This window comes from Wyeomyia smithii, chromosome 3, assembly GCF_029784165.1.
Source record: "Wyeomyia smithii strain HCP4-BCI-WySm-NY-G18 chromosome 3, ASM2978416v1, whole genome shotgun sequence".
NCBI classification, from domain to species: Eukaryota; Metazoa; Arthropoda; class Insecta; order Diptera; family Culicidae; genus Wyeomyia; species Wyeomyia smithii.
Genome location: NC_073696.1, coordinates 46,910,475 through 46,925,207, shown reverse-complemented (window position 1 = coordinate 46,925,207; position 14,733 = coordinate 46,910,475). Strand labels below are relative to the sequence as shown.

Below are 14,733 nucleotides of genomic sequence, written 5' to 3'. Positions count from 1 at the left end.
TTTGATATTAAAACCGTGCACAACAAATCCGCGCGTGTTTGTCAGGTCTTGCGACGAGGGGTGCAACTTTTCAATTTAGCGAAGAATGTTCATTTTGATTGAAAATGGTATCATAACGTGAGCAACTACATAATTTAAAATTCAAAGTAAAAATAAAAATGAAAAACCTAAACTAAAATTAATAATTATTCAAGTACCCCTCAGCATGATGTGCTATGTGTTTGCTAAAATCGCTAAAATAATGCAGGTATAAACACTGTGAATGACAAGGTGATGATGTGTTTGTGTGCGTGCTCGTGAAAGATTTCAACGAAGAGCAGCACTTGGCAAAGATCGACAAGAGTATCGATACTGAAGGTTCGATTACATTTTGTCTGTCGCTGCGGTCGCTGCAGCCAGTGGAATGGCAGGATCAGGGTAGATATTTGTTGACACTCTTGAGTGAAAGTGAGAAAAAGCATCCATAAACGTTATTTTTTTACAATCCTTTCAGAGTTCTCCCTTCCCGCTTTTTGCATGGAAGTGAACTGTCAAAACACCTCATTATATTTCATGCGATGAAAGCAAGACAACAAAATCAGTTTATCAGGTAACGAAGATTGTCAAGGCATCGGTCAGTGTCAGTGAAAAAGTGCTTCGGTGAGGTTCATTTTGGTTGAGTGGACTGTTTGTTTTTCTTTTTCGCTTTGAAGTGAAGATCATTTGGTTGGATTTGTCGTCAAATTTTATTCCGTAACCGTGAACGATGCGCGCGATCTATTTCATCTGAGTATAACAGCACGTTACTAGGACGAAAATCTAGTGTATCCGAAAGAGTGCTGCGATCATTGGAAGTGAAAATTGAAAATGATTGGCTGTAATTTTCGAAGAATTTTGCTGGGGAAAATGACTTTTATCAGCACTGGGCAGGATAGTTTTTAACCGTAACGAATTTCTGTTAACAATTTGCGTCATTTTATATTAAAATAAAGAAATATATTTGAATACTAACAGTTTTGCCGTCTCCATTGCTGATGCTGACTTGGGGGGCATATATTTTAAAAGGATAACGTGTTAGCACAGTTTTCTTTATAAGCGGTCAAAATGTATTTCATCGACTTTCTGGGACTCAAGACGAGAAATTCTCAAGCTGGGGCCGACGAAATGTATGGAAAAAATTGACGTTCAAATTTCGTTTAGCAGTAGATTTTACAACTTTTGTATGCTCGAACAATGTCCACATACAAATTTTGAGCTCAATCGAACGAAACGAAAACTTTTGGTTTTATATTGCAACAAGTAGACTAACAAGTTTTAGTATTTATCATTTTTTGTGAGGTGATAGATTTTCCCAATCGGTAATATATACAAATGCTGAGATCATTGTTGATTATAGATCTTACTCTTTTTAATGAAGAGTTAAGAAAGTTTATAAAATATATTTACAACAAACTACAATCATAGCTAAAATATTATTTCTTGCCGTTTCGAGCTTTATTTTCTTCATATAGTTGTAATTATTTTTACTCGTTTCAGACTAGTTTTATATCATTTGAATGTCTAAATCCTCATTTTTTGAATTTTCAAAGTTCTGATAAAATATGTAACCCCGAAGGCTGATAAAATTATAGGTTCCCTGTACTTATGAATGGGACGAAAAATTAAAATAAATTGATGTAAGATTCAAAACAGAATTTGTAAGTTGTATTATCGAACTGAGAAGTCATGTTGTTCAAACTCTTAGAACCAGTCAAGAGTGAAGTAAATAACAAATATTGCTGCCATCTGAATAATATCGATCATTTATTTCTGTCTTACATTTAGCTACCAGATGAATATTATGCCGGACAGCGGAAAATCACAGTCTTTTTACACAACATCTGCTGCTCCTCATGCTTTCGGGAAGCGTCCTAATGGATCACATTTAGCATTAAGATCAGGTGGAGTATTGAGACAATTAAAATTAGTATAAATATAAACAAAAAATGCACGTTGGCAATAAGACTATATCCGCCACGATTTACTAGTTGCTTCCGCCGAGTCACATGCGCTAATTTGTGCTACTGCTGGTAATACTGTCCGTTGTAATCGAGTTCGGCCCGCTGCGCTGCTGTTTCCGCGTACTTAGGATTCGATTTGTACTCCTCTTCGCGGCGCTTGATGCCGGCGTAAATTTCCTCCAGACCCTTGCGGATTCCCTCCGGTATGGGTGGTTCGGTCGGCAGATGGTCTCCGGTCACCCGGAAGCCTCGCTCATCGGCGATGTATTGCACGTGAATGATCTGACCATCGGGTGCCTCGTACGAGTAGGCACCCTGCTGGACTAGGACTCCGTTTGGATGGGCCTCGGAGAAGTCCTTCAGGTATCCGGATTCTTCGTGGACAATGTTGTTTCCAGTTTGGTACCTAAGATGTGGTTTCAATTAGTGAAATGGAGCAGATATTCGATCAGCAGGTTGAAGACTTACTCAGTTTTGTAGCTTCCATCTTCTCCTTGTTCTTTGTTGTATTTCAAAATGGGAATCCAAGTTGTAGTCTCGTGTGATCCTACACGCTTCTCGTATTGTTGCTGGTCGTAGTTATTGTTCGCATTGTGATTGATATTGTTATTGTTATTATTGTTGTGCTGGGGATATGCATAAGTGGATGCGAGGAGCACTGAAATTATCTGAAGTTGCAAAAAATAGTTGTTATGACGTAGGTTCGAATTTGTTATATTTATTCATATAGGGTATCAATAAAGCCACATAGCCAACATAGCAGCGCGCCAGTTATGGCCTGAGATTGGCTGTATCGCATCAGCATAATGGTACAAAATATGGCACTACACCTTTAAAACTTCATAAACCATAAACAAAAGTAGAGTAAACACATTGATTCCACGGCAACAGATCTAAAGGCCTAGAGTTTTGCCGACTGAATTTCCGTCGATCTGGCAGCCATTCTAGAATTTCAAAGAACTAGCAACATTGCAAAAAGTAAAAGTCATTTCATGACTACTCGTATTTTCCGTTGTTTTGCTATATATAGTAATGAAAAAATGAAGTGCTGTTTTCTATTTTGATCAAATCGTACATCAGGAAATTTAAAAAACATAAGCTTTTTTCGGTTCCCCACCGATAAAAATCATCGCCGAAAATGGCTTGAATTTTGTGAATTACAGGAGGATTTTTTAAATAATAGAAACGACACATATTTGTAGCCTAAGTTTGGGGTTTTGAAAATATCAATCCGAATAAAAAACAAAGTTATGCAGTTCCACTTTGATCACGTTGATTGATACTCCATGTCAGAGAATTGAAAAGCACTAAAAGTTACCGGGACCTGTGTATAAGTTTGTGGCTCAAGTGGCAAGTGAGACACCATATAATATGTCGATTGATTACGGTCACTCCGAACAAGCTACCCAATGTCCGTGCGAAATTCCATGTGTCACCAACAGCCGTAGTAACTCAGAATCTCATCTAGTTGTCAACAGTAAAGGAAAACAAAATTTAAAATTCATCAGAAGAAGCAGAAGACCAGAGACAATAGAAAGGAGATCTATGGCGTTATGAATTTGTACCCATTTAAAAAATAAAATATCGTGAAAATTTTTGGAATTTGTTGCTTTTTTTTTATAATCGAGTTTTATCTCTAGAGTTTTCGCATTTTATCATTGCTAAATCACAATACTTTCCATCTACTAAGACAAACTTGACATGTCAAACATTCTTATGTTCGATTGGAACAAGTTTTGACAGTTCGATTGGAACTTTTCAGTGACAGTCGTCCAAACTTTAACTATAGGGCTTTAAACAGATCCGGCAACGAAATAAGGACAATGATTGAAGAGTCGGGTCTTAAAACGTAAGTATTTTGAATGAACCCGCACCCCCCACACTTGCTTCCAGATAGATCCCGTGTGAAACGTTATGAATCTCACAAAGGGCCAAGCATCGACTCAGATCATTATCCTGGAGTTGCAATAATTCGAGCGCTATTATCCAGCGTCACGAATTCAAGGAACAACAGAACGATGCGTTTCAATATCCAATAACCAATACTGGGTAGCAAGGGTGAAAGAGAAACGAATCCACTGCAAGAAGAAAAGGCAGCACGAAGAAAGTGTGATAGCTGAAGCGCAAAAAAGAATGGATCAGAATGATATGCGGAGGTTTTATGCAACTGTCAACGGCGCGCGGCACAAAACTGCACCAGTGCCCGCCATGTGCAATGACCGAGAGGGGAATTTGCTGACAAACAAAACAATAGTGGCAGCCAGGTGGAAGGAGCACTTCGAAGATTTATTGAACGCTGTGGAACCACCAACACTGGATGAGGTAAAAAAACAGGAGGGTTGTGTGCAAAGCCACGACCGCAAGGTTGAAGTAGAATACTTTTAGAAGAAAGATAACCCGGCTGCTTGCGTGTCAGTCATTTTTTCTAGTAAATAAACGTTGACTAATCAGATCAAACGAATTTTACGCTTCAACAAGGATTGACCATTTTCAATAATATAGTAAGTTGCTTGAAGGAAAAGATAATTCAGTACGTTCTGACACGGAAATAAAGTAAAATTTAGAACTTTTACAAATTTAAAAATGTAAATTAACTCAAGAGAAAACATTAACGCTTTAATCATCAGGTTTTTATTTCATCCTGAAAAGGACAACTTGTTGTTCAATTTAGCATCGGATAAGATGCCGATTACTTGCGTTATCACTGACAGTGCTAACAAAGTATTAGTTGTGATAAAGTAAACGGTGAAATGCTGATATAACACTCAAAACTAAACGGCTCACGTGTTGTCAAAATCAGTCAACTTTTCATTGAATGCATTTACTAGTGCCCACTATCGCACAGAGACTGCATTTCACTAAAGTGCCTCACTGCATCAGCCGCTACCGATGCTGAGATCCGCTGCAACTAATTCGCTATCCATAGCCATGTCACAGTTGTGGCCACTATACGCTGTCATTGGTATCCACTGTCCCTGCATCAGCTGGCCCAGCTGCTATCGTTGCTAGAATCCGCTGCAACTCGTGCTCTATCCATTGCTACACCACAGCTGTGGCCGCTTTCCACCATCGCTGGTATCCACTGCACTGCTAGTGCTGCTGCTAAGGGAGGACGACTGCTAGAAGTAAGTCGCTGTCTAGAAGTATTATGAGCGGCTTCGGCTAGGCCAAATAGCATGTTTTCAATTGCAAGGCATATGATTCTGTCGACCGTGCTTGGGAAGCAATCATATAACGACCAATCAGAGGTCGAATTTTCCGTTTTGACAAGGCTTGACTATTTTCAATAGTACAACAGTGTGAATAATAAAATTACAATTATCTTCTTTTGAGAAGAATCTTAGAAGATTTTCTAATCTATTGCTGCAAGAACGAAGGAAATCCATCGAAAACCAGCCGATTTATTAACATTTGAAATTGGACATATTTTTCACTTTTTTCGGTTTTAGATTTTCATTTCACATCCCTATGAAGCCGAACTTCCTGAGAGAAGTATTCTACTTCAAAAGCTCTGAGCGAGCTGCTGGGAAGGGCGAGATTCCGGTCGAACTTTCCAAACACCGAAGTGAGCAGCTACATCAATTGATCCACCATGTTCTTCTAAGGATATGGCAGGGGGAAAAATGCCCTACCAGGATGGATTGCATTGGAACTGGATGGCCTCATATGCCCAGTCTACACGCAAAAGTTCAAGCTTTAATCATCCAATGTGTCTTTTCAATTCGCACAGAATTTCCTCTGACTTCGCACAACCAATGCGTGATACGCATAGCGCAAAAGTTGTACAATGAATACATTGACAGAGATCAAAATCAGAATATGTATCATATACACAAAAACCGTAATGTATCGGTAAACTTCGGCTTCGGGCGAACGATCAGTTTCGAAAGCGCTCAAAAAACCGTTCTTTACTTTCGCGAGCTGGTGCGTATCAACGGCTCGTGCATCCCTAAAAATCGTCAGCAACCGAAACAGCCATTAGCGAGCCTTGTTGCCGCGGAAGTTATTGACGCTGGTGCCAGTAACGCAGAACCGAATGCATGTGAATGAAACCAGAGTCATAATTAAATGCAAAATGTTTTGGACTAATCTCATGTTTTGTTTATTGTTAATGATTGAATGATGTTTTCAAATAACCTGATTCATGAAAGTGAATCGATCAGACAATAATTTCTTTAATGGAGTCAGTACCCAACTTATCAGTATTGATTGCTGGTTGCACTGTTTTAAAGATGCCAACCTTCTGAACATCGGCTGATGCTTTATAAGTGTAGTGGTTTGGAGCTGCGCAATACATTCAAAATACGCTAGAGCATCAAATGCGTTATGCCCAACGCACATGCGTTGTACTGGTTCCAATTTTAATCAGTAAACGCGCTAATTTCGCTCATAAATGATCTGGTTACGCACACTCCAACTTTTGCGTGTACAAGAAAGGGTACAGACTAGAGTGAACCAATTACAGAGGGATCACCCTTTTGAGCTCGGCGTACAAAATACTGTTACTTATCCTGTTAAAAAGACTGAGATTGCTTGAGGAGTCATTCGTCGGCAAATACCAGGCTGGTTTGCGAGAGGGCCGATCAATGACGGATCAGTTGTTTACCCTGCGGACGAACCTGGATAAATTGCGAGCGTATAACTTGCAGACTCACCACCTGTTCATTGATTTCAAGGCAGCGTGTGATTTAGTAGAAAAAAAAGTTGTGGCAGATAGTGCTCGAATATGTTTTTTTGGCAAAACTGATTAGGCTGATACGTGCAACGCTGAATGGCTCGAAACTTCGTTTGTGACCTTAGATGGATTGAAGCAGGGTGATGCGCTGTCGAATTTACTGTTCAACAAATCGCACTTGATGGTGCGATTAGGAGATCAGGCGTGCAGAGGCATTATCCATGGGCGCATATGTTCTTTGGCTTTGCGGACGATACAGATATCATAGGAATCGAACGCTGGGCAGTGGAGAAGGCTTTTGTGCCTCTGAAGAGGAAGACGGCGAGGGCAGGCATGACCATTACCTCTACCAAGACGAAGTACATGGTTGCGAGTAGAGACAGAGGCAGGTCTAGTGGTATTGGTGCTGGGGTGATGATTGATAGGGAAGTGTTTAAAGTTGTTGAAGAATTTGTCGACATGTGACAACGATGTTTCCCGTGAAGTGAAAAGACGAACTGCAGCGAATAGGTCCTTTCAATTCGCTTTGTGTAAAACGCTGATCCTTCCGGTGGCCCTTTACGGACACGAAGCTTGGACGATGGAGGAGATGAACCGGAAGGCTTTCGAAGTTTTCGAGCGAAAAATGCTGTGTACAATTCTCGGTAGGAAACTGGAAAATGGTGTGTGACGCAGACGCATGAATCACGGGTTGCACAAAGTGTATAGAGAAGTGAACATTATAGACCGTAATTTTTAAACACGGCAGACTTCAGTGGGCTGGTCACTATACTGGGACACGGTTATATGGGAAAAAAGCGATGGTGTTATTTTTTCGCTCCCATGCACTTTTCGTGTTCCTTATGGGTCCTATAACAACTGTGTAACTTTTCAGATCGATCGGTGAAACGCCCGATTTGCGCCCGATTTTTAAAGTTTCCAGACGATTTTATATGGGAAAATCCAATTTTTCAAAACTTATTCTCTATAAATGTCCAGTTGCCTCCTAAAAATATATGAATACATGATATTTGTAGGAAATTTTCCTGGGAAAAACTCTTTTGAAGACCGTAAGGCGCTACGATGCTTGTAGTAACAGCTACACGAAAAGTGCATGGGAGCTAACATTTATTTTTTGTCCCACCCTACTGGTCACTTAGTGTGAATGTCGGAAGGAAGAGTAGCAAAAATAGTGTTCACTAGGGAACCAGGTAGAGGTCGGCGGCTTCGTGGAAGACGAATGAAAGGCAGTGGAAGAGGATCTGGGAGCCCTAAATGGTCGGGGGAATTGGAGGAGTATCGCCCAAGACCGACGAAGAAGGTGCTCTACGATTCGCTCGGCATTGGCGTGAGGGCATGCTGTAGCCATCAAAGCTTTAAGGTAGGCAGCAATTTCGGAGAATCTATTTTACCACCTGAAATGTTTGTAACGAGTAATGCCTAAATGTATCTTGCGGCGACGTTCAAGCGTGTCGGGTCCAAACAAACGATAGCGATCCGGATAAGGAGGCAGATCAACTAGATCACGCCAAAAGGACTAATCTCAAATTCCACGACAGCTAATGCGGAGTTCAAGCGACGCTTGCATTTTCCAACATAGGACGAACCAAAGAGCAATATAATGCTTTTGAGCAATGAGGGTCCTTGAAATCGCGTCCAATTTTTGTGCTGAAACCGAGCTTTAGAAATGATCGCTGTACGGTGCCTTTTGAAGGTCAGTTTTTGGTCCAGGATAACAACAAGATCGTTTACGTGATCAACTCTTTTTAGCATTTGTCCGTCAATGACGTATGCAAAAGTTATTGGCGACTGATAAACTGTCTTGTGAAATGTAACCACTTCACATTTTGTTCTGCTCAGTATCAAGGAATTTAGTTTACACCATGTCACAAAGCAGTCAAGTAGTGTTTGTAAACGGTAACAATCTTCGATACTATGTATCGTCAAATAAATTTTTAATTCTTCGCCGTGAACAAGTTTCAACCAATTTCTAGAGCGTTGGCATTGTCGCTGAAAAAATTATGAAAAGAGGTGGTCCAAGATTACTACCCTGCGGTACACCATACATCGACTTGCTCTATGCGCTCAATTTAAGCGATACAATTTTAAGGTAGGACAGGACGTGACAAGTGGCTTCTAGTTGTTCTTCTTTTCGTTCAAAATTGCCCTAATGAAACATTGTGATTTTTCGGCACGACGCTTGCCAGTGTTTCCAAAAATGTTTAATTAGCAACATATAAATATCAAGGATTTTCCAAGTTCTGGATTTCAATTTTAATTAATTCATTTGACAATGCTAGTTCAATTGATTTAAAGATATATGTTAAATTTATTGGAACCAGCCATGATTTCAACTCATTTTGGGTTCCTCTTGCTTTTCATGAAAAGAATCTGCTGTTGTTTACCATACGTAGTTTCAAAAACATGAATAACATTTCGAATGTTGATTTTTATAGACATTACACAGTATAGTGTATGAAAAAGTTTCAAAAAATTGTTGAACCAAAAGCTGTTCATTCACTTGGTAAGCAAAAACAGTGTGAACAAAAATACCGAAAGTTTTCGCAGCACGGCCAACCGTACCGACTAATAATAAAATTTAACAGTGCGATAAGTAAAAAAGACCAATCAGAGAGGGCTTTCGCTTTGACAGAACTTTGGGTGATTTTTGGTTTCTCTTGTCACGTCCTGTCCTAGAGTTTAAGCGAAGTTCATAAGGTTCGTTGTTAGGAATGGCCAGATAAGCATTTGAGGCGTCTTTCGAAAATGTCGAGGTCAATGAGATCAGCTGGAACGTTGGCAGCGGCGCGACTAGCGTTTTCATTAGAAACAGAACCGGAAGCAAATACCGAAGAGAAACTTTGAAAATAGCTCGCATGAATTAGACACCATCTAGGTAAGTTTTCGTGAAGGTTGAAGTCCCTTTTCGTTTTGAGTTTACAAAATGCCAAAACTTTTTTGGATTTCTCCGCAAATCAGTTTGAATTTTCAATACGTATGATTTGTAAAGGCTTGAATTAATTTTCCGATTTTCGTTGCTAGCACGTTTGAAAATTTTTTCCCGTTTCAGTTCACTCAGGTTTAATAAATAATTAAAATTTGTGCAAGGTTCTCACAATATTGATGTAGTTTACAGTCTTCTACGATTTAAATTGAAAGTAGGTACAGCTTTCAACTCGATTTTTTATGGCCTCGCCTAGACTTCTAAGATTGTGTCGTCTGCAAACCCAACAATCACCACTCCGGGAGAGAGCCCGTGCCCTACGTCTAGCCGAGCTGACATATTTCATTGGTTAAGCGTTTACTTCTAAGACTTCAAGCGCTATTTCACTTCGCGTGCTGAGCATATTGGCCTTCTGCATTGTGGCACATTATACCAATGATATACACTAAAGTCCGTATAATGTGCCACAATTATACCAATGATATACACTAAAAAACCGCGTAAATTCTGGAATCCGTGTAAAACTAGGAGAAAGGCAAAACCACGTAAACTCCGGAATCCGCCTAAAAAACGCGAAAATTCCGGAATCCACGTAAAAAAACTGCGTAAATTCTGCAATCCGAGTGAAGAGAGATCCGCGCAAAAAAATACCGCGTAAATTCCGGAATCCGCGTAAAAAACGCGTGAATTCCGGAATCCACGTAAATTCTGCAATCCGAGTGAAGAGAAAATCCGCGCAAAAAAATACCGCGTAAATTCTGGAATCCACGTAAAAAAAACCGCGTAAATTCCAGAGTCCGCGTAAAAAACCGCGTAAAAAACGCGTAAATTCCGGAATCCGCGTAAAATACGCCGCGTAAAAAAACCGCGTTAAAAGCGACCTTGGTGTCTACGGGTGAGAAAGAAGAAGACTTTTGTATTCAAAAAAAGCAAAAAACACATGCTTTTGGGTTGTGACTTAGATCTCGGTCAACGAGCAAATGTCATTTGAAACGGTATTCCGCATTGTTAAATGGCGCAGGAAGGCCAGCCTAAAACTTTCGAAACTTGGCATATCTTTCAAAAACCCACCGAACAGTGTTTTTCTCCACAAAACTTGAATTTTAACGTTGTTTCTTCAGAGGAGAGGGGTAACGTTTTCTACCTGTTTACTGAAAAAATCTCATTTTTACTACAGTACCATATTTCCCCCCAACTATCCTATGTTCACCCATCCTGTAACCCAGTTTTCGCCCTTTAATAATTTGATATGAAATTAATAAAAATTAAGATCGACTATTTTATTTGAATTATGCTGCGAACCCTCTCAAACTGTGACAAATGAACTTATTAGGTCAATTATTTTTCTATAACCAGTGTGTAGAGCGGTAAAAAAATTGACAGAAAAGTAAAAGTCTGGAAGTAAAAAAAAGTTTAAAGAAAATTTTTATTTAACCAGTTGCTACGTTTTCTGTGAAAGCACTGGTTGTTTTCCTTATGTCGTTTTCGTTTTCGCGGTGTAGCTACACACGGACTACACTTTTGACACCGTGAATGTTTTATTTCACTTTCCGGGCTACACTTTTTCTGTCCCGGACTACATCCGAAAAAAGTAGAGTGTACTATAGGGAGTTATCAACACATTCACACGTATGTGTCAAAACTGGTTTGTTTTGGTTCTCGTTCCACGTGGTAAAGTGTTAGGTAATTTTTTTTCTGCTCAATTGCGAGATGGACATATGAAATGGAAACGAGACAAAATGACGATGGCGATAATGACCAAAACAAGACAAATTGACAGCTATCCCTATTATTACGCATACCAATGCAACTACACTGAAAATTTCTCTTCCAAGCTGCAAAGTGCAGTCCGGAAAAGTATAGCTACATCGCGAAAACGAATTCGACATTAGTATTCTGATTTGCTCGAGTTTTGCTTTCGAGTTCATTGTCCTTTTTTCCATGGTGATGAACGATTTAGTTTTGAAACATGCGTTCTTCCTCTTTTTTGGCCTAAACAAAAAACATGCTGTTTTTGTTCTCTTAGAGTTCCGAATTGTTTAGCCCTGCATCATCTACACAAAATTTTTGATTGCGTTTTTTTGAAACGTGATGTGTATTATTCAATATTTGTTATCATTACAGATGAACCCTTTGTTCTGTACACTTGAGCTGCGTTTGACAGAAGAGAGTGATCACTGGTTCAAACAATATTTAATCCAATGAACCAGATTTAAACCCAGGCGAATTTTGGCGCTCGGGTGATTTGTGGTACCCAATTTGTGTTTCAATCCAGCCAAAAAAAAAAATCAATTAAAATAATTCTAATTGCCAACTAAAACTCAAACTTGATTGAATTAGCAGGAATCAAAATTTATCTGTATGTGATATTGTATCACTTTATTCTTGATTTGTAGGGTGCGATGATGCGATTGTTGTAGCCGATGACATCTCCTTCATTTCGTACCCTAATGTAGATGATCGGGACTCCATGATGGTATTGTGTGCATGCTCACTAATACTTCCGTGACTCACACTGTCTGTGATACGAATCGCAAATTGATTGAAACATATCGTCTTAGAAGCGCAAACTATTTTTTTCTCAAAGAACACAGATTTAAAAGCCACTACCAGACGCACGTATCCCTCATTTATTAGTTTATACCCTTTCTACTTACGAACCAGGTAGACGCTAGATCAACTTCAAAATCGTTCATTCAACCTTCTTGCTGCCAAAGAGTGACTTGTGTAATATCGATAACACATTTTAATGCATTTATATTTATTTCTGAGAAACACGAATGATTTGAGAATAGTGAATTTTTCCGAAAATAATTCAGAAGTTTCAAAATATTAATTCAAAGTATCGATATAGGATGTGCTTTAAAAGTTAATCATCATTTTGATTTGGTTAACCTGTAAGATTAAATAATTTTTCTGACTTTTTTCCTTTCTACAATTTTAACTATTTTTCCTGATCCCAATTCTCCACACTGTCATATCATGAAGCTATCAATTTCAGTATTTAATAAAATATAAATATTAATAGTTTCAAAAAAATCAATAATATAATTGAATTCCTTAGAGTGACAAAATTAGATCAACAGTATAAGTCAGTCAGTCTGGCAGACATTCAGCTCGTTGTTATTCTGACCATCTTTCGTGCTTAATGACGTTAAGATATAATAGAGAGAACAGCATCGTGTTCTACAGCGCAAGGTTGGAGCCGAATTGATTATACAATTTACGAAATAGCTGTCATGATTCGTAGAATGGAAACTGATTTGCATTCAATCCCGAGCCATTACCAGCGTTGGAATGAGCGGTCCTAAACACATATCATAGAACTCTGCTGGTCTTGCTTGCCTGCGAGATCACCTGCAACGCTCGGATGAAAACGAAAGCAAACGCTCAGCAAAGCTTCTTACTTTATGGCCTATTTATCGCACACGTTCGCTGGTAACTAAGCCTCTTGTTTTCAACCATTCTCTGTCAGCAAACACACGCATCCTTCGTCCCCCGTTTTGGCGTACGTAATGCTTCGGATGCTGCAAAGGTGAAACCAGTATTGGCGCTTGATTTGAATTACCATCATCATTAAGCCGCGCGCTTCTTCTACCACCAGACTGCACCTTGGAAGATAGACATTTGATATTTACTGAACAGCGCCCATCTAGAAGTCATCCATGCGCACTACGACGAGCCGCCCTCGTCTTTCGACTGGCAGAGTGTTAGGTAATCGTGGCCGGAGATTGTGGATTGCAAAACTATGAATCACGAGGTCTGCCGGAGGGCCCAACCCGTTGATACGAAAAGAAAGATACCGCAGAACTTCAACAGCACTGTCTGTGCCAACAACGACAAACCCGTTGCACGCCGAAGCCTCCAACCAAAAACACAATATAACAGCTTGACATCTTTTGTGCGCTAAGACTATGATTTATTACAGTTCAAGACCATAGCAGCCAGCACAGCATCGTGTACCATGCCTTCCTTCATACGGTTACCAGGTCACACTTAAAGGTCATTCACAGTAAACTGCACTGGTCACTAATTTTTAAAAGAACTTATGTAACTGCACTTACCAGAAGCTTCATGGTCGATATTTTTTCCTTGAGATCACGCACCTTTGGTTTGTCTTATCTAGCGGATCACGTTCCTCGAAATGTCACTTGCCGCGATAGCAACTAAATCAGTTTCGAACATAAACACTATGTACAGGGAAAGAAAGTAAGATCCAAACTGCGACCCGAGATCCCCGATGATGGGTCTTTATATAGCAAGCGTCTAAAAGTGATGCAGTTTTTGGTTTTTTTCACCTCTCTAGGTCGGACGGACCGAGTGATTGGTATGGGCACCCGAGTCTAGTCGCTTGGATAGAGGGTAGGTAGGTACTGTGAGCTTCCTTTCCCTCACTCCGAGCGGCAAGCGGCCAGATTCACCACCGAGAGGAGTTATTTCCCGGCTTGGCTCGAGCCGGTTTGCTGCTTTTTCACTGGCTTATGCTGGTCAGCCTAGCGGAGATGACTTTTTATGTCTCTGCGGCAGTGGGCTCGTAGGCCTCGGTACGTACTCCCTCTTTTCCGTGGGCTTTCGGTATGGGTCTGACGCGCGCCGTTATGCCATGCACATGCCACACGCTTTGGGACGCGGTACTTGCAGTTGTGATCATTTTAAAAATTGATTCGATTCACTGCTGGTGTTCTTTTGATTTGTTTACATATGTTTTGACAGGGAACGGCGATGAGAATAGGTTGAGAGGGTTTACTGTTTCGGTTTGAGTGCTGCAACCGTATGACGAGAGGTTAGAATCTGGTTTCGACGCTGCTCGAGTCGTCTCGAATGTATGGTTTTGTAGGAATATGATATCATGTTGCGTATTAAATATAGCAATACGATATTTTGCAATACTCTTATCATAGCACGTTTAAATTAACTCAGCATTAATTTACATCAAGAGAGGTTTTTTGTAATTCAAACTTTTCCCCATTCCTTCAGAGATTGAAATGAAGATGAGAAAGTTGAAAAAAACAAAACTATACAGGGACAGATTAAGTTATATATGATAGGGGAAGGGGTGATAAAACGGACACCCTAAGCCATTTCCCAACTTCCTCCACAGTTTAACAATACAACTATGAGCCGATAGCGCACGTTAACTGAGCCACTAATGGTTG

At 39.9% G+C, this 14,733-nt stretch overlaps 1 protein-coding gene across 1 annotated transcript; it reads right to left on the bottom strand.

Moving 5' to 3' along the window:
- Positions 1 to 1,754: 1,754 nt before the first annotated feature.
- On the bottom strand, positions 1,755 to 14,336 carry LOC129729921 (endocuticle structural glycoprotein SgAbd-2). The gene is made up of 3 exons (XM_055688835.1): positions 13,642 to 14,336; positions 2,448 to 2,647; positions 1,755 to 2,385 (listed from the first exon to the last, which is right to left on the bottom strand). The coding sequence occupies exons 1-3, from the start codon at positions 13,651 to 13,653 to the stop codon at positions 2,040 to 2,042; spliced, it is 558 nt and encodes a 185-aa protein (XP_055544810.1). The 5' UTR covers positions 13,654 to 14,336; the 3' UTR covers positions 1,755 to 2,039.
- Positions 14,337 to 14,733: the final 397 nt, after the last annotated feature.

Coding starts and splice junctions, on each gene's coding strand:
- LOC129729921 (XM_055688835.1), bottom strand. Junction 2,386..2,447: donor GATGGAAGCTACAAAACTGA/GTAAGTCTTCAA, acceptor ACCACATCTTAG/GTACCAAACTGGAAACAACA.